This window comes from Balaenoptera physalus, assembly GCF_965194825.1.
Source record: "Balaenoptera physalus genome assembly, chromosome: 6".
Taxonomy (NCBI): Eukaryota; Metazoa; Chordata; class Mammalia; order Artiodactyla; family Balaenopteridae; genus Balaenoptera; species Balaenoptera physalus.
Genome location: NC_138885.1, coordinates 3932840 through 3955488, shown reverse-complemented (window position 1 = coordinate 3955488; position 22649 = coordinate 3932840). Strand labels below are relative to the sequence as shown.

The following is a 22649-nucleotide window of genomic DNA, read 5'->3' as shown; positions in this document are numbered from 1 at the left end:
ATTAATTACAGAAGGGAAAAGAGCAACTTCACAATGGAAAAGCCTGGTGGACATCACCTTAATCAAGTGATCAAAGTGCACATCATCTGCAATGGGTCTAAGTGAAAGCAAGCACCACCTAATATGATGGAATGAGAAGTGCACAACCTCACTTCTCTGCTGTTGCTGCCAAAAATGTATAACCTGAATCCAGTCAGGAGGACACATCAGGCAAACAAAAGTGAGAGAATCTTCTATAAAATAACAGGACCCTAATCTTCGAAAGGTTCAGCATCATGAAATTAAGAAAAGATTGAAAAATCCTAGGCTAAAGGAGACTGAAGTAACATCACAACACAATGCAATATGTGCTTCTAAGTTGGGTCCTTTGCTATAAAGGAAGGGCATTATTGGGAGAGTTGGCAAAACTTGACTGGAGTTTCTGGATGAACAGTTTATGAAAGTTTTTCATATTATTCTGTAATTTGTCTCTAAGATTAAAATTATTTGAAGATAAAATAATAATTTGTAAAAGTCCAGAAGTAAGCCTAAAATTAGCAAAAGAATAAGTTAAAACTACTGATTAATCTAAATAACTCATGAGATTAAATAATATTCTACATAAAAACTATGTAAAAAGGAGACGAATTTTTAAAGACTTCCCAATGTCTTTTCCTTCTCAGTAATAAAGTCTTTTCCAAATTTTCCACCATGTTGACTCAGGGAAGGGATGGGCAAAAACCATCTTGCAAGGAAGACCATTTGAACAGAGTTGGAACACCCACTGTATCACTTTCATGTGTAAGTAATTAACTCTAGTTTCTATAAATGGGTCCCAGTCACCTTGATGAACTGGAGAATAGGATGTCACTTAGTAGTTGGTCAGTCTACTATTTAAAAGTCTCTTTTTATGTATGCATTCATTCCATTCAAGGTTCAAATTCTTGATCAGGACAATTGCTCCCTTTCCAAGGAATGCCACATGCACACAATTGCACCCCATCGGTGGAAGATTGTAGGAACCATATGTCCCTCATCACAACAGTGCTGCTTCCACCAAGCCCTGGGGACAATGTGCAAGCTTCCAGCATTCTCTGTTATGTCTGCTGCAAAGTCTTCACATTTTACCTTTCTGATCCCTGTCAGGCTCCTCAAGTATGCTGGCAGATGGGAGGTATAGGTCCCCAGCAAACCTGCTCAGGATTGTAGACCAAGGATCTGTCTCAGACCACCCACACCGATACTTCTCTGGCAATGCTAACATACCCTGTAGGTGGACCACAGCAAGTAGTGATGTGCCCAGCCAGGCCAGCACTTCCCTGCTAGCCTTACAAAGCTATCATCCTGATGCTATGCATTTTTATTTTTTTATTCCTAGTTTGATATACAAAACTGAGCAACAACTTGTTTGTTCTAAGCCAAATCCAAACTTCCTGTACCTTTGTAGGGATAGAAAAGTACGTCCACTTAGTATCTCAAAACTATTATCCTTATGTGATGAGACATTCTTTCACATGAAAGCAGCAGGAAGTAACAGCAGGAATGGCAGAGTAAGGACTTGAGAAAATTCTCTCCATAAAAGGAACAGACACTGACAAAAACTGTCAAGACAATATTATCAGAACTTTGGAAATAAACCAAACTCTGCAACAATCCAAGGAGCATTTATTCAAGAATAATGGCTGAATACTGACAAGAACAGTGGCATTTTAACTTGCCCTATTCCCACATCCCTTATCCCATTCCATGGTAAACTTGAAAACCAACAGCCCTGCAATGACAGTGAAAACCAGCAGCTTGGTAGCCCCTTGAGGAAGAAGGATTAGGGTTGGAGCACCTCTAAATTTCCATTACCAGAGAACTGTCACTGAGATGTCTGGCAGTATCCTGAAACTCCCCACTCAACAGGTATTGTCTGTATTTGACCTAATTCAGCATTCCCATAGTGGACAGCCTTTACCTCAGGGGCATTTGTCACAGTCAGCAGCAACTAACATCACAGCTACCTGAGGCAGCAATATAGTTGGGGCTAACAAGAAGCTGACCAAAACACTTAAAAGGAAAAGCTGGGGAATGAGGTGTTGGTCGGGGCTTTTGGAAAGCTCCAACACATTACTGGGAATCTAGAACCCACATACATGTACAAGGCTGTGTGCATTTCCAGGGCTATGCAGAGGAAAGACCTGAGAAGGCACTAAGCTCTCATCTCTGGCTAACCTTGAGGTTCTGCACAAGCAAGAAATGAAGAATAAGACAGAGTGCCTGGCTAAATGCTGAAGGCTTATCCCAGCATGCACACACAGCCCCTTGGCAAAAGCAGGGAGATGTACATGTTCCAGCCATTTAAGAATATTTCTTCCCAGCCACTAAGCTAACTGAACAGAGAAATCCATGGCCACATACAATAGAGAATACAGACTTAACAAAATTAGTTCAGGAAAGTCACTAAAGAACAGCAACAACCATAAACCCTAGGAAAGTGAAATAATTTGATTTCCAGAGTTTTCACATTATTTTATTTTATTTTTTCAACATCTTTATTGGAGTACAATTGCTTGACAATGATGTGTTAGTTTCTGCTTTATAACAAAGTGAATCAGCTACACATATACATATATCCCCATATCTCCTCCCTCTTGCGTCTCCTGCCTACCCTCTAGGTGATCACAAAGCACGAAGCTGATCTCCCTGTGCTATGCGGCTGCTTCCCACTAGCTGTCTATTTTACATTTGGTAGTGTATATATGTCCATGCCACTCTCTCACTTTGTCCCAGTCCACATTATTTGAGATGTCCAATCTCAACAGAAACTTATGAGACATGCAAATGTATGTATGGCCCATATACTGGGAGGGAAAAATGGTTAATAGGAACATTCCCTTAAGAAAGCCAGACATTGGACTTCCTAGACTTTAAATCAGCTATTTTAAATATGTTTAGAGAAAACTCTAATTCAAAAAGATACATGCACCCCAATGTTCATAGCAGCACTATTTACAGTAGCCAAGTCATGGAGGCAACCTAAATGTCCAACAACAGATGAATGGATAAAGAAGATGTGGTATATACATATACCACAGTGGAATATTACTCAGCCATAAAAAGAATGAAATAATGCCATTAGCAGCAAGATGGATGGACCTAGAGATTGTCATACTAAGTGAAGTCAGACAGAGAAAGACAAATATCATATGATATCACTTATATGTGGAATCTAAAAAAAAATGATATAAATGAACTTATTTACAAAACAGAAATAGACTCACAGACATAGAAAACAAACTTATGATTACCAAAAGGATAAAGGGAGGGGGAGGGATAAATTAGGAGTTTGGGATTAACAAATAAAAACTATCAATACTATATATAAAATAGATAAACAAAAAGGACCTACTCTATAGCGCAGGGAGCTATACTCAAGATGTTGTAATAGGGACTCCCTGATGCCACAGTGGTTAAGAATCCACCTGCCAATTCAGGGGACACAGGCTCAATCCCTGGTCCGGGAAGATCTCACATGCCGTGGAGCAACCAAGCCCGTGAGCCACAACTACTGAGCCCATGTGCCACAACTACTGAAGCCCATATGCCTAGAGGCCGTGCTCCACAACAAGAGAAGCCACCGCAATAAAAGCCCACGCACTGCAATGAAGAGTAGTAGCCCCCACTCGCCGCAACTAGAGAAAGCCCGCACACAGCGACGAAGACCCAACGCAGCCAAAAAATAATTAATTAATTAATTTTTAAAAAATGTAATAACCTAAAATGGAAAAGAATCTGAGAAAAAATAGATACATATGTATATATATAACTGAATCACTTTGCTGTACACCTGAAACTAACACAACATTGTAAATCAACTATACTTCAATAAAAAATAAATATCATTAAGGACAATTTTTTTCTAAATTAAAAAACAAATATGTGCAAAGAACCAAAGGAAACCATATCTAAAGAACTATATGAAAGTATAGGGATGATGTCTCACAAAATAAAGAATATTGACAAAGAAAAAGTATAAAGAAAGAACAAATAGAAATGCTATAATTGTAAAGTACAATAAATGAAATGAAAATTTCACTAGAGCAGCTCAACAGCATGTGCAGAAAGAACATCTGTCAACCAAGAATTCTACAGACAGCAAAACAATACTCCAAAAGAAGGAGAGAGCAAAATGGCAAACCAGGAAGCTCCAAGCTCTCATTCGTCCATAGAAACCTCACATAAACCAGAAGCTGTTTGAACCAACTTTGTAGGAGCTCTGGAAAATAAAGGTTTACAGCAATCAAAAGAGAAAAGACCATCTTCAAAATGATAGGAAAGTTTGGGGGCATTTTATTTGCCTTTGCCCCACTCCGTCCCTGGTGTGGAGGTGGTCTTGGTCTTGAGCAGGTGGCAGTCTGGTTCCCAGTTCCCCCCAATCCTTCAAACTAGAGGGAGCAGAAATGACCTTATTTGAAAATTGTTGTGTATGTCTATTCTAAGTTGTCTTGGGGATACTTGAAGGATTAATGTGTGATGAAAGGTGCTCATCTCTATTTCATATACCTCTGAATGCAGATGGGAAAATCAGCAAGCAGTGCTCATAGAAGCTACAAGGGGACAGCAAACCCACAAGCACCTAAGGCAAGAGATTATGGGTGGAGATACACAATAGAACATCTAAGACCAGAAAAGAGATTGGCATGAGAGTCTGGGAAATTAGGATGTTCAAAACTAGGCATGTATACAAAGGAATTTAGAAAGCCACACACATAAGCTCAGGAAATTCCTGAGAAGAACTTAAAATTTCACCTCAAGCTGATCCCTAATTCAGAGGAAACCTAGCTAAGTGGTGAAGGAAGGAAAGAGGGAATGAAGATTGAATTCAGTCACCAATGGCCAGTGATTTAATCAATCATGCCTACATAATGAAATCTCCATTAAAAAAAAATCCTATAAGACAGGTTGGGAGAGCTTGCAGGTGGGTGAATGCACCAAAGTTCTGGGAGGGTGGTACACCTGGAGAAGGCATGGGAGCTCTGTGCTTCCCCCACCCTATGCATCCTTTCCATTTGGCTCTTGCTGTGTTGTATCCTTTGTAATAAATTAGTAAACATAAGTAAAGATTGTTCCGGAGTTCTGTGAGCTATTCTAGCAAATTATCAAACCTGAGGAGGGGGTCATGGGAACCCCAAATTTATAGCCAGTTAGATAGAAGTACAGGAAGCCCAGGAATTGTGACTGGCATCTGAAGCGGGAAGAGTTTTGTGGGACTCAGCCCTTAACTAGTGGGATCTGACTCTAACTCCAGGTAGATAGTGTCAGAATGGAATTTAATTGAATTGTTAAACATCCAGTTGATGTTTGCAGAGAATCAGAGAATTGACTGGTATCAATCTTTGGAGGGAAATAAACCTCTCATTTGGTGTCAGAAGTGTTATGAGTAAAAACAGCACAGTTGATATCATTTCAAATTAGATTGCTGTAACTTCAGGATGTTAGATGGAATCTTGATAGTAACCACAAAGAAAATATCTATAAAATATATTAAAATGGAAATGAGAAGGGAATCAAAATATGTCACTACAAAAAATAAAGAGAAGAAGCAGTAATGGAGGAAATAAGGGACAAAAAAATTATATAAAACACAAAAGATTCAAAATATATTATCTCTTTGATAATAGCCATTCTGATTGGTGTGAAGTGATATCTCATTGTAGTTTTGATTTGCATTTCCCTGATGATTACTGATGTTGAGCATTTTTTCATGTGTCTGTTGGCCATCTGTATGCCTTTGGAAAAATGTCTGTTCAGGTACTCTGCCCATTTTTTAATCAGGTTATTTTGGTTTGGGGTTTCTTTTGATGTTGAGAATTGTGCACTTTAAATGAGAAAATTGTATGGTATGTAAACTATATCTCAATAAAGTTGTTTTTTAAAAAAAAATTACTACATTTGCTAGGGGCATGGAAAGTTCATCCTTAGTTGGAGGAGAAAAAAACAGCTTGTATGCACAGATTCAGATAGGTAGGTATGTGTAACAAAGTTTTCTTCTAGTTGCTATTTTTGCCTCAGTGCATGTAAGAAATGTAGAGAATAGGAAACAAAGAGGTCCTCAACCTATAGGTCCCAGCATGTGATGTAGTAAGAAGCTACTAGTCTCCTTAACATTATACACAGCATTAAAAAATTCACCCTGAGGTTTTAAATGAAATTGTATCCAAGTCCTCCAAAACTTCATTCACACTAACTTGGTCAACCCAATATAAGGCAGTTGTCCCAGCATTTTCCCCTTGCTTACAGTCAACTGTGGCTAGCTCCTGGCACCATTAAAAAGTGCCCCTTTCTTACTGGCACTGCCAACTTCCTCAATCTGGCTTGAGCCAAGAGAAAAGGAAACCCCACTGGGAATTACCTCTATACTCTCTGCCCCTTAGGCTCTGGCTTGGGAATGAAGGTAAGGGCTTTACCTGCTTGTTGACTTACTGACATGCTCTAAGTAAAATGACCTCAATGGAGCTTATTAAACTGCAGTTTCTGCTAATAATCTGTTAAGTCAATTACTCCCAAATGTACATTCAGACATTTTAAATCAAGGAGGAACTTGGGGAAAACTCCCATATCTAACACAGAGCCCAATAAATAGTCACTTAAGAAATATTTGGTAAATAAATGGGGAGTTTTAAAAGCAAGAGCTAATCATAGTTGGAAGAATAAATATAAACCCAGAATATCTGATAGTTATTTTTGTCAGACTGATTTAAAAATAACCTCCCATAAAAATAATGGCAAGACGGGAATAAAGACACAGACCTACTAGAGAATGGACTTGGGGATATGGGGAGGGGGAAGGGTAAGATGTGACAGGGTGAAAGAGTGGCATGGACATATATACACTACTAAATGTAAAATAGATAGCTAGTGGGAAGCAGCCGCAGAGCACAGGGAGATCAGCTCGGTGCTTTGTGACCACCTAGAGGGGTGGGATAGGGAGGGTGGGAGGGAGGGAAGAGGGAAGAGATATGGGAACATATGTATATGTATAACTGATTCACTTTGTTATAAAGCAGAAACTAACACACCATTGTAAAACAATTATACGCCAATAAAGATGTTAAAAAAAATAATAAAAAAATAAAATAAAATCAATGGGAGACTAATAATACATAAAAACAACAATATGACTAATAAGTTTAGTTTTTACATTTCTTTAAAAAAGAAACAGAAAAGAGAAATACATCTTCTGAAACAAAAGTACAAGTCACTTCCACGGTATGCTACCAGCAGTAGATTCAATACACATGTAATTCACTCCCTTGTTCAGTGGTTCTGGTATTTAAAATAATTTGGTACAAGTAAGATCTTTTCTCTTTCAGTTGCAAAGCTGAATCACTTGACACTGATGATAACAGTCACATAAGTAACAACTACAAGAAATTTAAATTTCTGTAACTATGTACATTTTACATGCCAGAAGTTAGCATGTACAGAATTATATTCCTAAAAGCACTACTACTTCAGTGTATAATCTTCAAATTATTCTAGATTTTCAGATACTGTATTAAAAATTTCAAAAGGTTTTTATGTATCATATAAATTATAGAACAGAATGTTAAATTGCCATATAATAGTAGGTACTAAACACACTTCAAACAAATTTCAGTGTAATGGAAAGAAATTGTGTTGGCTATATGGAAATGGTAAATTTCCAAATCAACCCACTCAATAAAGATTCTGAAATTAAAAAGAAAAAAAAAAAAACCTGGGAATTCCCTGGCAGTCCAGTGGTTAGGACTCTGTGCTTCCATTGCAGGGGGCACAGGTTCCATCCCTGGTCAGGGAACTAAGATTCCATTTGCCGCTCAGTGCAGCCAAAAATAAATTAAATAAATAAATAATAAACAAATAAAAACTTAACTACAAAGCTACAGTAATCAAGACAGTGTGATACTGATGTAAATATACACATATAGAGCAATGGAACAGAATTGAGCGTCCAGGGGGAAAAAAGTTACATTTATGGCCAGTTGATTTTCTAAAAATAGCCAAGGTAATTTAATTTGGCAAAAAGACTTTTCAACAAATGATGCTGAGACAATTAGATAATCACATGCAAAAGATTAAATTAGATCCTACCCCACACCATGCACAAAGATGTATCACAACCCTGTCTCCCACCCTGTCCCCAGCCTTTCTCTTAAGTGCCCATTGAAAGTTGCTGGAGAAGACCCTGCAAGTGTGTGCACACACCCCTTGCATCTGTAGTACCCAGGGATCCTATATTCTCATGCTAGCTTACACTCAGGCTTTAGAAATTCATTTTTTTTAATTCAGCTGTTTTTTTCTTACTGTTTTTACTATGTCCCCATATTCATCCTGTACTCTGCCTATAGTTAGAAAATGCCAGTGTTCCACTTCTCATTGGAGGTATTTATCTTTTCCTAGATTTATGGCTAGTTAGTAGGCCTGTGACATCAGTTCTCTGATATGTTCCCCAAAAATTGTGATTTGGGGGATTATCTGTTTTTTCTCATTTTTGGAGCGTGAATGACAGCCTTAGAGCCAGATGTCAACATTGCTATTTATAATGTCCATGATATTTATTTTCATTAAATCTATGGATTACATTAATCTATATATTAATTTATCTTCTTTATACTTAGCCTTCTTTTCTAAGCGTATGAACCTATATTTCCATGCAACTCTCCTTTGATAGTTCTGCTAATTTTATATTTTGATTAATAAATGTCATGCATCTCATTCAGTATTTCTGGATATTTTTGTTTATTATGAATGAGATGCACTTTAAGAGAAAATTTTCTGGATAGAAAATTTTATTTCTAGTACATTCTGTTACTTTACCATGTAGCTTCAATAGTTTTTCAGTTAATTCCTGTAGATTCTTTGCAGTAGTAGTTACAAATAATGATGATTGCATGGCCACTGTCTTAGTCGGGTTGGGACTGCTATAACAAAGTACCATAGACTGAGTGGTTCATAAACAACAGAAATTTATTGTCACAGTTCTGGAGACTGGAAGTCTGAGATCAAGGTGCCAGCATGGTCAGGCTCTGGCAAGGAAGCTCTTTCAGGTTGTAGACTGCCAACTCCTCACTGAATCCTCACATGGCAGAAGGAGGGTGAGAGAACTCTCTGGGGTCCCCTTTATAAGAGCATTAATCCCATTCATGAGGGTAGAACTTCCTGTAATATTGTGATTTATAATAAATATATATATAGTTTGGTCTTCATCCACAGTTTCTGGCTTATAGCTCCCAAGACCCTTTCTAAGTGATAAGAGCAATGGGAGCATCTTTTGTTTTAGTATTTGGTCTTTTGTCTTCAGTTCCTGAAATCACTTCAGAACCAAAAAGGTGAAATGGGTGCCTTATTATTCATATCAAGCCCCTTTCAACCCCAAAAGAGTTTATTTTAATGACATGACTTTTGGAAATCCCGTAGGGATGGTTGGGGGGTCTTGTTGCCAGGGGAAGCAACCTTGATTATAGGGTTGGAACTGTCAATCCCACCCCTGAACTCAAAGGAGGGGAGAAGAGCTGGAGGTTGAATCAATAATCAATGGCCAATGATTTAATCATTGGCCTATGTATTGAATCGTGCATATGTACTGAAGCTTCCATTAAAAGCCAAAAGAACGGGGTTTGGAAAGTTTCCAGGTTGGTGAAACAGAATGCATCTACATTGGGAGTCCCCAAACTCTACAAGGACGAAAGCTCCTGCATGCGGGACTTTGCCCTAGGTATTTCTTAACCTAGCTGTTCATTTATATTTTTACTATCCTTTGTAATAAACCAGTAATCAGATAAGTAAATGGGTTTCCTGAGTTCTGTGAGCTGCTTTAGCAAATTAATCCAACCTGAAGAGGGGGTTGTGCGAACCTCCCACTTATAGCCAGTTGGGCAGAAGCACAGGTAGCAAACTGGTTTGCAATTGACACTTGGAAGAGTCTCAGTAGTCCTGTGGGACTGAGCCCTTAACCTGTAGGATCTGTTGCTATCTCCACATAGTGTCAGAATTGAGTTAAATTTCTGGGACACCGAGTCAGTGTCTCTGAAGAATTGAAGAACTGCTTGGTTGGGTTTAAAAAAATATATCGTGCCTCCCAAAGGCCCCACCTCCTAACACCAACACATTGGATGTAGGATTTCAATCTATGAGTGTAGTAGAACATAAAAAATCTATTGCAACCACTAATTTAATATTCTTACTTATACCTTTGGTCACAATGGTAGTGAACAATACTAACCTACCCTGAATTCTTCCCATTATTTCCAAGATCAGCTGTCATACCCCCTTGTTTTTTTTAGGGTACAATTCAGTGGTTTGCAGTCTATTCACAAAGTATTGTAAACATCACCACTATCTAATTCTAGAATATTATCATTACCCCCAAAAGAAACCTCATACCCATTAACAGTCACTCCCCATTCCTTCCTCTTCTCAGTCCTAGTATCCAGTAACTACTCTCTGTCTCTATGACATTTCATATAAATGGAATCATGCAATTTATTGTCTTTTGTGATGTATATGTGCATATGTTTACAATTTATATATCTTCTTGATGGATTGACCCTTTTATCATAAAATCTTCTCTGTCTCATGTAACAATTTTTGTCTTAAAGATTGTTTTTGTCTAATATTAGTGTAGCCTCTCTACCTCTCTTTTGATTACTGTTTCCAAGGTATATTTTTTTCATTCTTTTACTTTCAACTTATTTGTGTCTTTGATTCTAAAGGGTGTCTCATAGATAGTAAGTATATTGTTGAAATATTTATTTTATGCCTTCTGCCAATTTTTGCCTTTTGATTAGTGTTTAATTCATTTACATTTAATATAATATGAGTCAAATAGATGTTTTCTATTGTACCATTTTTATTTCCCTCTTGTTTCTTTTACCATTTATTATTTTAGCTTTTTTCTTAGTGGTTGCTGTGGGGATTATGATTATCATCTTAATTTAAAACAATCTAGTTAGAATTAATATCAATGTAATTTCAATTAAGACAAAAATTTTGCTTCTGCATAACTCTGTTCCCTCTAACCTATTTTGTACTATTATTGGCTATATATTACACTTTATATGCTGTAGACCATTCAACACAGATTTATAATTACTGCTTTATGCAATTTTCATTTAAAGCAGATGGAAGCTAGAAAGTGTTACATACAAAAAAAATACATTTATACTGTGTTTTATATTTTCCTATGTAGGTTCCTTTATCAGTGCTCTTTTTCCTTTATGTGGATTCAAGTAACTGTCAAGTTTGCTTTCATTTCAGCTTGAAGGACTCCTTTTAGCATTTCTTGTAGGGCAGGAGTAATGAATTCCCTCAGCTTTTGTTATCTGGGAATGTCTTAATTTCACCCTCATTTTTGAAGGACACTTTTGCCAGCTATAGAATTCCTGGTTGACAGCTTTTTTTCTTTCAACTCTTTAAATATGTCTTCCTACTGCCTTCTGACCTCCATGGTTTCTGATGAGAAATCAGCTGTGGATTTTATGGAAGATCTATTGAATGTGATGTCATTTCTCTCTTGCTGCTTTCAAAATGCTCTTTCTCTTTTGCTTTTGACAGTTTGATTATAATGTATCTTGGTATGGGTCTTTTTCAGTTTTCTTAGATTTGTAGATTCATGCATTTCATCAAATTGGGGATTTTTCAGCCATTATTTCTTAAAATATTTCTTCTGGCCTTTCTTGTCTCCCTCTTCTCTGTCTTGAAATCCAATAATATGTATGTTGTTCTGGTTTATGGTTTCCTACAGGACCTTTAGGCTCTTATTCACATTACTTCATTCTTTTTTCTTTCTGCTTCTCAGACTGGGCAATTTCTACTGTCCTATCTTCAAGGTCACTGGCTCTTTCTTCCACCTTTTAAAATCTACTATTGAACCCTTCTAATGAGTTTCTCATTTCAATTATTGTACTTCGCAGCCTCAGAATTTGTTTTATTCCTTTTTATAAATTCTATCCTTTTGTTGATATTCACATTTTGTTCATATGGTGTTTTCCTTATCTCCTTTAGTTATTTGTCCATTTTTTTCCTTTAGCTCTTTGAGAAATTTAAGACAGTTATTTTAAAGTCTTTGTCTAGTAGGTCTGATGTCTCAGTTTCCTCAGGGATAGTTTCTGTCAGTTTCTTTTGTTCATTTGAATGGGCCATACTTTCCTGTTTCTTTGTATGACTTGTGATTTTTTTGGTGAAAATGGCATTTTTGTGCTATAATGGGGTAATTCTGAAAATGAGATTCTCCCTTCTCTCTACAGTTTGCTGGGGTTTTTTTGTTTTGTTTTGTTTTCTGATATCTGATGGCTATAGTAGTCCATTTGCTTAGGTACTTTTCCAAACTATTTTCCCAAAGACTGTATTCCCACTACTTGTATGTGACCATTGAAGGCTCTGTTCCTTTTGCTCATGTTCAGCTAATGTTTTGACAGAGATTTCCTTGAATGCAAGGAGCTTTAAAAAATCAAGAAAATTTTTAAATACACACAGAAAAAGCAAACACTTCTCCCTGTCTTTACAGATTGGCTCTGTGCTGGGGCACTCCATCAACACTTGTTAGTCTTTTACTGGAATGAGGGCTAAGCTTGAAGTGAAAGTTCAAACTTCTCCAGTCTTTTCTCATCATGCATTTTTATCTGACCATGTGTGGCCTTCTAAATTCCCCCCATACAGATAGGTACTTTTGAATATCCTAGTTATCCAAAGAATCTCTTCAATTTTTTGAAGCTGGGTCTTAGGAAGTCTTTGTATGTCTCAACCAGTAAGCTTCTGCCCCAGACATTTGCAGTTTTCTAGATCCCCTTACAGTGTTTTTAAGCAATTCCCAACACTTTTACAGCCTGTGTTCCAAGTTAGACAAAACAGAGATGAGAGTCTTGTGTCAGTCCTTCAGTTAATGGCAGATAGGTTAAAACAGACACACACAATAATTTGCAAGTAAGGTCTGCTCTTCTCCCTCTGGAACCAAGGACCAGGTTTTAAGATTGGTCTGTCATGGCTTAAAGACCACCATCATGATAGGGAAGGGGTAGGGCAAAGGCAAGTAAAAATGCCACGAAACTTTCTTACCATTTTCAAGTTGACTTTTACTTGGCTCAGAATCTTGGTTGCTGTAAATTTTTGACTGGTTTCTAGAGTTCTGACAATGTTGGTTATGAGAGTTTCTGCTTGGTTTTCAATGTTTCTATGAAATAACAAGAGCTAGAAAATGTCTACTCTGCCACTCATTCTTCTGAAGTTTTAAATCAAGGAGGAAAAAAGGCTATGAACTTTGTTTTATGTTTTGAAGACTGTTTTACTGCTAGGGATTCTTTGCCTTTTCTTTTAAATTTTAGGATCAGCTTATCAACTTCTGCACCTCAAGAAAACCCTGCTGGGATTGTTTTAAGAATTGTGTTGAATTTATAAATCAACTGGGGAGAAAATGTCACCTTAATAATAGTGTTTTCTACACCATGAACTTTGAACATCACCTCATTTATCTAAATTTACTTTAACTTTTCTCAGCACTATTTTGCAGTGTTCAGTGGATGAGTCTTGCACTTCTTTTGTTAAATATAATCCTAAGAATTTTATTCTTCTTGATGCTTTTTTTTTTTTTGGCTGTGTTGTGTCTTCATTGCTGAGCATGGGCTTTCTCTAGTTGTGTCAAGTGGGGGTTACTCTTCATTGCAGTGCACGGGCTTCTCATTGCAGTGGTTTCTCTTGTAGTGGAGCATGGGCTCTAGGTGCATGGGCTTCAGTAGTTGTGGCACGTGGGCTCAGTATTTGTGGCTCACAGGCTCTAGAACAAGGCTCAGTAGTTGTGGTGCACGGGCTTAGTTTCTCCACAGCATGTGGGATCTTCCCAGACTAGGGCTCAAACCCATGTCCCTTGCACTGGCAGGCAGATTCTTAACCGCTGCACCACCAGGGAAGCCCCTTTCTTGATGCTTTTGTCAGTGGAATTATTTTCTTAATTTTATTTTTAGATTATTCATTACTAGTGTATAGAAAAACAGTTGATTTTTGTTGTTGATTTATAAAACTTTTATTCACATATATGATTACCTACTTAGAAAATCCAAGGAAAAAAATCTACAAAAAAAAATTACTAGAATTAATAGGTGAATTTAGCAAGGATACAAGATCAATGCACAAAAATTAATTATATGTATATATTAACAATGAGCAAGTGTAAATTAATGGTTAAAAACACCATGTAAAATAACATCAAAAAATCTGGAGAAAAATCTAACAAAATATGTCCAGCACTTGCTCCCTGAACTCTACAAAATACTGCTGAGAAAATAAATAAGAACAAAATTAAGAGAAAGATATACTATTTTCCTGGATAAGAAGATTCAATATTATTAAGACATCGATTCTTCCTAAACTCATCCTATAGATTCAATGCAGTTCTAATTAAAATGCCAACAGAAATTTTTTTTTGGAAATTGCAAATTGATGGTAGAATTTAAATGAAAAGGCAAAGAGCATAGAATAGCCAAAAAATTTTTGAGAAAGAACAAAGTTGGAAGACTCACACTATTTGATTTCATAACTTTCTATAAAGCTACAGGAAAAAAGACAGTGTGATATTAATGACAAAATAGTCGCTAGATCAATGGAACAGAATAGAGAGTTCAGAAACAAACCCACAGATATATGGTCAAATTATTTTTGACAAAAGTGCAAGGGTAATTCAATGAAGAAAGGGTAGTGTTTTCAACAAATGGTGCTGGGACAATTGGATGTCCATAAGCAAGATTAATCTACACTTTTCTGCATATGCAAAGATTAACTCAAAATGGATCTTAGACCTAAATATAAAACCTAAAACTACAAAACTTCTAGAATAAAAAACAAAAGAAAATCTTGGTGACAATGGGTTAAGCAAAAATTTCTTAGCTATAACATCAAAAGCATAAATCCATAAAAGAAAAATTGATGAATTGGACTAAATTGAATTTTTAAATTTCTGCTCTAAAAGATACTATTATAAAAATGCAAATATAATCCACAAACTATTACAAAATTTAAAAAAACATATTTGATGAGACTTGTACTGAGAATATATAATGAATCACAAATAGTAATAAGAAAACAAACTCTAACCATAAGAAGTATAAAACCACAATAAGATACATATACACACCTATTAGAATGACTAAAATTTTAAATAAAGTCAATATTAAGTGCTGGCAAGGATGCAGAGCATTGGAACTCTTATACCTTGCTAATGGAAATTGACAAAATGGCACCACTTCTTTAGAAAGTAGTTTGCCAATTTTTTTTTAAATAAATGTATTTATTTGTTTGTTTGTTTATTATTTATTTATTTTTGGCTGCATTCAGTCCTGGTTGCTGCACATGGGCCAATTCTTGATACAGTTAAACATATAATTACCAAATGATTCAGCATCTCACTCCTATGTATTCCTATGTACTCAGCCCATTCCTAGGCATTTATCCAAGAGAAATTAAAACTTACATTCACACAAAAACCCTATATGCACATGCATATAGTAGTTTTACTCATAATTACTAAAACTTGGAAACAACCCAAAATCTTTCAACAGGTGAAAGGATAAAAAATGTATACAACTCCATTCAGCAATGAAAAGGAACACTCATCTTGAATGAATCTCAAATGCATTATGCTAAGTGAAGAAACCAGACTCAATGATTCCATTTGTATGACATGCTTGAAAAGGCAAAAGTAGAAGGACAGGAAACAGATCAGTGATTACCAGGTGCTGGTGGGGACAGGCAGAGGCTGAAGGAATTTTTGTGGATGATATATTGATTGTGGTGATGGTTATATGACTACATATATTTGTCAAAACTCATAGATATAGGCATCATTTTTTGTGAAATTATACCTCAATTTCAAGTGTATAAAAACTATGTAAGGTGACCAATATTAACTAGAATTATTGTGGTGATCATTTTGCAATGTATACAACTATCAAAGTATTATGTTGTACAATTGAAACTAACATAATGTTATATGTCAATTATCCCTCAATTTTTAACAAATAGGGAGGGGAATCAAGATGGTGGAGTAAGAGGACATGGAGCTCACCTCCCCCCACAGATACATCACAAATAATCTACATATGGAATAATTCTCATGAAAAACTAACTGGAAACTGGCAGAAGAAATCCTATACAGCCAAGGTTGCAAGAAGGATCCCCACATAGCCAGGTAGGAGGGGAAGAAAATCATCAGGTTGGTACTTGTGCCCCTGGAAGGAGACTAAAAGGAAAAAGGAGATCACAGAGGCAGACACTCACCTCGGGGAGTGAGAGGGTTGAGCCACATAATGAGTGTCCCAGTCCTGGGGTCCTATGTGGAGGAGACAAGCCCCCTAGGCTGCTGGGAGAACCACTGGGACAGACAGAAAGTATGAAAAAGCCTAGGATCCACTCGTGAGTAGTGCCTGCCCCTGTGGTGCTGGCTTGCCTCCAGAAAGGATGGCGAGAGCTCTGCACTGGTGGCAGCTGCCTTGCCAGGCTCCCCAATCTGAGCTGGGCAAACACCCCAGCCACACTCACTCCATGCCACAGCTTGGCACGTGACCTAGAAAAGGTGGGTCCTGGAAAAGACTCAATCTAGCAATGTAGAGATGGCCATGGGGCCTGGGGTCTGATCCAGGTGGGGCAGCAGCAGGCAGTGTTGGCACTTGCACAAACAGCATCATAGAGGCAGCCCAGACCTTTAGCAGCAACGCAGGTGCTTGAATCCCCGTGACCAAAAATCTGTGCTCCCCAATCCCAGCCAAGTGAACACTCCAGCCCCACCAACTCCATGAAACAGCTTGGCACTGGATCTGGGGCTGCCAGATCATGGGAGATGACTCAGTATAGGACCAGAGGAGCAGTCCAGGGGCCTGGGGTATGGTCTGGGTGGAGAGGTGGCAGCCAGTGTTGGCACTTGCTCAAACAGTGCCCCAGAAGCAATCCAGACCTCTGATGGTAGTGCAGCTGCTTCAATTCTTACAGCCACAATGCCCCAACCCCCCAGTCCCACCCTAGCAAATGCTGCCCACTCCATGCCACAACCTTGCACTAGATCTGGGACAACCAAAACAGGGGAAAGGACAAGACCAAGGTTTCATCTGAACAGAGCCCCAGACACCTTCACAGGCAGCACATCAGACCTCAGTAAGCACACAAACCTCAAGTACTTCACCACTTCCATTCTTTGGGGCAAAACCCCAGTGAGGGTAGAAGGAAAAACACACACTTAAAGGGAAAAAAGCCAGCTTGAACCTGACCCTCAGGGTTTCTGCACCAGCAACTGGGGAGCAGACCCTGCCCTTGACAAGACAGCAACAGCCAAGAGTAGAGAGGAAGTCCTGCCTCATACCCTATACATGCTTTAACTCCTCCAACACCAATGACACCATCTATCAAGGAGATAGTGCCCAGCACACCCTGAGGAAAGATGTAACTGGTGTCCAAATCATATCCAGCCCTTGCACCAAATACATTGGGAACACACAATCTACATAGGGATGCTCTCACATAAAAACACCCCTTCAAGACCACAATAGATAACTGTTTCACCTAAATTCATGGAGACAGAGAAAGTTAAGTAAAATGAAAAGGCAGAGGATCTACTCCCAATTGAAGTAGCAATAGAATCCTCCCAAAATAAGTAACTAATGGAACAGAGATAATTAATCTACCAGACACTGAGTTCAAAATGTTGGTAATAGAAAGTGCTAACTGAATTAAGAAAGAGTATCAATATAAACTCAGATCATTTTAGCAAGAAACTAGAAACTATAAAGACAACCCAATGAAACATAGATAATTCAATTTGGAGATAAAAAGCACTCTAGAAGCAAGGAATAGCAGAACAAATGACACAGAAGAATGCATAATGATCTGGAAGATAGAATAATAGAAATCACCCAGTCAGAATAGCAAACAGAATGACAAGTTAAAAAAAACATACGAGATCTGTGGAATAATATAAAGCATACAAATCTATGCATAATGGGGGTCCCAGGAGAAGAAAGAGAAAAGGGGTCTAAAATATATTTGAAGAAATTATGGCTGAAAACTTCCCAAACCTAAAGAAGAAAACAGATATCCAGGTATAGGAAGCACAGAAGGTCCCAAACAAGAGGAACCCAAACAGACCTACACCAAGATATATAATAATTAAAATAGCAAAAGTAAAGATAAAGAGAGGATCCTGAAGCCAACAAGAGAAAAACAAACAGTCAGTTACAAGGGAATCTTTACCCCACCCCCAATTAGGCTCTCAGCTGATTTCTTTACAGAAAGTTTGCAGGCCAAAAGGGAGGGGCATGATATATTTAAAGTCCAGAAAGGGAAAAACCTGCAACCTAGGATACTCTACCCCTACAAGATTATCATCTAAATATTTATTTATTTATTTATTTATTTGGTTGCGCCAGGTCTTTGTTGCGGCAGGTGGGTTCCTTAGTTGCAGCTCACAGGTTCCTTAGTTGTGGCTCGCCAGCTCCTTAGTTGCAGCATACATGTGGGATCTAGTTCCCTGACCAGGGATCAAACCCAGACCCCTTGCATTGGGAACACGGAGTCTTCACCACTGAGCTATCAGGGAAGTTCCAAGATTATCATCTAGAATAGGTGGAGAAACTAAAAATTTCTCAGACAAGCAAACACTAAAAGAATTCAGCAATACTAAACCTACCCTAAAAGAAATATTAAAAGGTCTTCTCTAAATAGAAAAAAAGCAAAAATCTATAGGAAAGGGAAAAACACAATAGGAAAGGCAAATATATAAAAGGATAGAAGATCACTTAAGCAAGTCAGTACATATATAAAAAACACTCACAAAATTTTTGTAAAAGTGATTGTAATTATAATTAACAGCAAAAGGATAAACATGAAGGTGTAAAATAGGATATCAAAATCACAAAATGTGGGAGAGGGGAGTAAAAATATGTAGAACTTTTAGAATGTGTTTGAACTTATATGACTATCCATCTAAAGCAAATAGATATAGTTGTGGGTTAACATACTTGAAAACCAGAGTAACTACAAATCAAAAACATAGAATAGATTCACAAAAACCAAAAAGAAAGGAACTCAAGCATAATACAAAAGAAAATCATCAAACCACAACAAGAAAAATAATAAGAAGAAATGAACAAAGAACTGCAAAAACAACTGTAAAATAAGGAATAAAATGGTAATAAGTTCATGCTTATCAATAATTATTAAATGTCAATGGACTAAATGTGCTGATCAAAAGACATAGGGTGGCTGATTGGATAACAAAGCAAGACCCTTCAATACATTGCCTACAAGAGACTCACTTCAGTGAGAAAGACACACAGACTGAAAGTGAAGTGATGGAAAAAGATATTTCATGCAGATGAAAATGACAAGAAAACAGGGGTAGCAATATCCATATCAGACAAAATAGACTTTAAAACAAAGGCTATAATGAAAGACAAAGAAGGACATTAAATAATGATGAAAGGATCAATATAAGAAGAGGATACAATACTTATTAACATATACACACCCAATACAGGAGCACCTAAATATATAAAGCAAATACTAACAAACACAAAGGGAGAAATCGAAAATAAAACAAAAATAGCAAGAGACTTTAACACCCCACTGACATCAATGGACAGATCAACCAGACAAAAAAATCAATAAGGCATCAGAGGTCCTAAATGACAGAATAGACCAGTTGAATGTAATGAACATTTACAGGTGACTACATCCCCCCAAAAAACAGAATACACACTTTTCAATGAAATTTCTCTAGGACAGACTACATACTAGGTCACAAAAAAAGACTCATCTATTTAGGAGGATAGCAATAATATCAAGCATGTTTGTCAACCACAGCAGTATGAAACTAGAGATGAACAACAGAAAGAAAAAGAGAAAACAAGAGGAGACTAAATAACATGCTACTAAAAAACCAATGGGTCAATGATAAAATCAAAGTGGAAATCAGAAAATACCTCAAGACAAATGAAAATGAAAACACAACTTTCCAAAAGCTATGGGATGCAGCAAAAGCAGTTCTATAAGGGAAATTCATAGTGATACTGGCCTTCCTTGACATAAAAGAAAAATCTCAAATGAACAAATTAACCTACCAAATACTTTACCTACCAAATAAAAGAAATAGAAAAAAAAGAACAAAACCCAAAGTCAGCAAAAGGAAGGAAATAATAAAGATCAGAGAGGAAATAAATAAAATAGAGATTTTAAGAAAACAATATAAAAGATCCATAAAACCAAGAGCTGGTTTTCTAAAAAGATAAACAAAATTGACAAATCTCACCAAGGCTCACCAAGAAGAAAAGAGAGGACCCAAATAAACAAAATAAGAATTAAAGAGGAGAAATAACAACTGATACCACAGATATACAAAAAATTATGAGAATACTATGAACAGTTATATGCCAACAAATTGGACAACCTAGAAGAAATGAACAAATTTCTAGAAACATACAGACTGCTAAAACTGAGTGAAGAAGAAACAGAAAATTTGAAGAGACTGATCACTAGAAGTGAAATAGAATCTGTAATTGAAAAAAAAAAAAACTCCCTGTGAACAAAAGGCCAAGACTGGAAAGATTCACTGAGAAACTTTACCAAACATATAAAGAAGAATATATACATTCTTCTCAAACCATTCCAAAAGATTGAAGAGAAAGGAACACTGCCAAATTCATTTTATTAGGCCACCATTGCCCTGATATAAAAACCACACAAGGACACCATGAAGAAAAATTACAAGCCAATGTCCTTGATGAATATAGATGCATAATTCCTCAACAAAATATTAGCAAACAAATCCAACAATACATAAGAAGGATCATACACCATGACCAAGTTGGATTTGTTCCAGGGTTACAAGGATGGTTCACTGTATGCAAATCAATGTGATACAGCACATTAACAAAAGGAAAGACAAAAACCACATGATCATCTCAATAGACTCAGAAAAAGCATTTGACATAATTCAACATCCATTCATGATAAAAAACACTCATCAGGTTTTAAAGAGTCCTTTAAGATACACCACCTGCATGTCACCTCAGCTTCACCTCTAGATTTTCTTTAACTCCCTTTACCCAAATCTACTCTTCAAACTTTCAGAACTACTTTTACTTCTTGCAACAGCCTTCCACCCTTGTCTAGGGTGCTTATATATATAATCTGATTTCTTTCAACATTGTTTGCATAGCATGTCTTCTTCCTTCAGATCTCACATCCCTTCCACATCATTCAGGAGAAATTAAGAAGTCCCTGCTTTGTTTACTCCCTGAGGATCCTCGTGCCCATGTTGCCTGCAATGCATTTTAACTGCTTCTTTGAATACTCCCTTAGCCGGTGCAGAAGGGATGGCGTGTTGGTCAAGATATATCACCCAGCAAAGAAAAATCCAAGATACCAGTCAGATTTTTACCACAATTGTCTAGTTCAGAACACTGGACCACCGGAGAGCTCCAGGTCCCACGTAATATCAGTAAGGGAGAGCTCTCCCAGAGATCTCTGTCTCAGTGCTAAGACCCAGCTCCACTCAATGACCAGCAAGCTCCAGTGCTGGAAACCCCATGACAAACAACTAGCAAGACAGGAACACAACCCCACCCATTTGCAGAGAGGCTGCCTAAAATCATACTAAGTTCACAGACACCCCCCAAAAACACCACCGGATGCGATTCTGCCCACCAGAAAGAAAAGATCCAGCCTCATCCACCAGAAAACAGGCACCAGTCCCCCCCACCAGGAAGCCTACACAACCAACTGAACCAATATTACCCACTGGGGGCAGACACCAAAAACAACGGGAATTACGAACCTGTAGCCTGCGAAAAGGAGACCACAAACAAAGTAAGGTAAGCAAATGAGAAGACAGAGAAATACACAGCAGATGAAGGAGCAAGGTAAAAACCCACCAGACCAAACAAATGAAGAGGAAATAGGCAGGCTACATAAAAAAGAACTCAGAGTACTGATAGTAAAGATGATCCAAAATCTTGAACATAGAATGGAGAAAATACAGGAAACGTTTAACAAGGACCTAGGAAAACTAAAGAGCAAAAAAACAATGATGAACAACACAATACATGAAATTAAAAATTCTCTAGAAGGAATCAATAGCAGGATAACTGAGGCAGAAGAATGGACAAGTGACCTGGAAGAAAAAATACTGGAAATAACTAGTGCAGAGCAGAAAAAAGAAAAAAGAATCAGAAGGATTGAGGATAATCTCAGAAACCTCTGGGACAACATTAAGTGCACCAATATCTGAATTACAGGGGTCCCAGAAGAAGAAGAGAAAAAGAAAGGGACTGAGAAAATCTTTAAAGAGATTATAGTTGAAAACTCCCAATATGAGAAAGGAAATAGTCAATCAAGTCCAGGAAGCACAGAGTTCCATACAGGATAAATCCAAGAAGAAACATGCCAAGACACATATTAATCAAACTATCAAAAATTAAATACAAAGAAAAAACATTAAAAGCAGCAAGAGAAAAGCAACAAATAACGTACAGGGAATCCCCATAAGGTTAACAGCTGATCTTTCAGCAGAAATTCTGCTAGCCAGAAGGGTGTGGAAGGATCTATTTAAAGTGATGAAAGGGAAAAACCCACAACCAAGATTACTCTACCCAGCAAGGATCTCATTCAGA

The 22649-nt window shown here is 37.3% G+C and overlaps 1 protein-coding gene across 9 annotated transcripts in view; it reads right to left on the bottom strand.

Moving 5' to 3' along the window:
- OCA2 (OCA2 melanosomal transmembrane protein) overlaps window positions 1-22649 on the bottom strand; it is a 269698-nt gene that overhangs the window by 210014 nt on the left and 37035 nt on the right. The window contains exon 3 of one of the 9 annotated variants that reach the window (XM_082465697.1): window positions 4323-4409. The exons of the other annotated variants lie outside the window; for them this stretch is intronic. Coding sequence (XP_082321823.1) covers window positions 4323-4409 — 87 coding nt within the window. The remainder of the gene's footprint in view (window positions 1-4322; window positions 4410-22649) is intronic. 9 annotated transcript variants of the gene reach the window in all.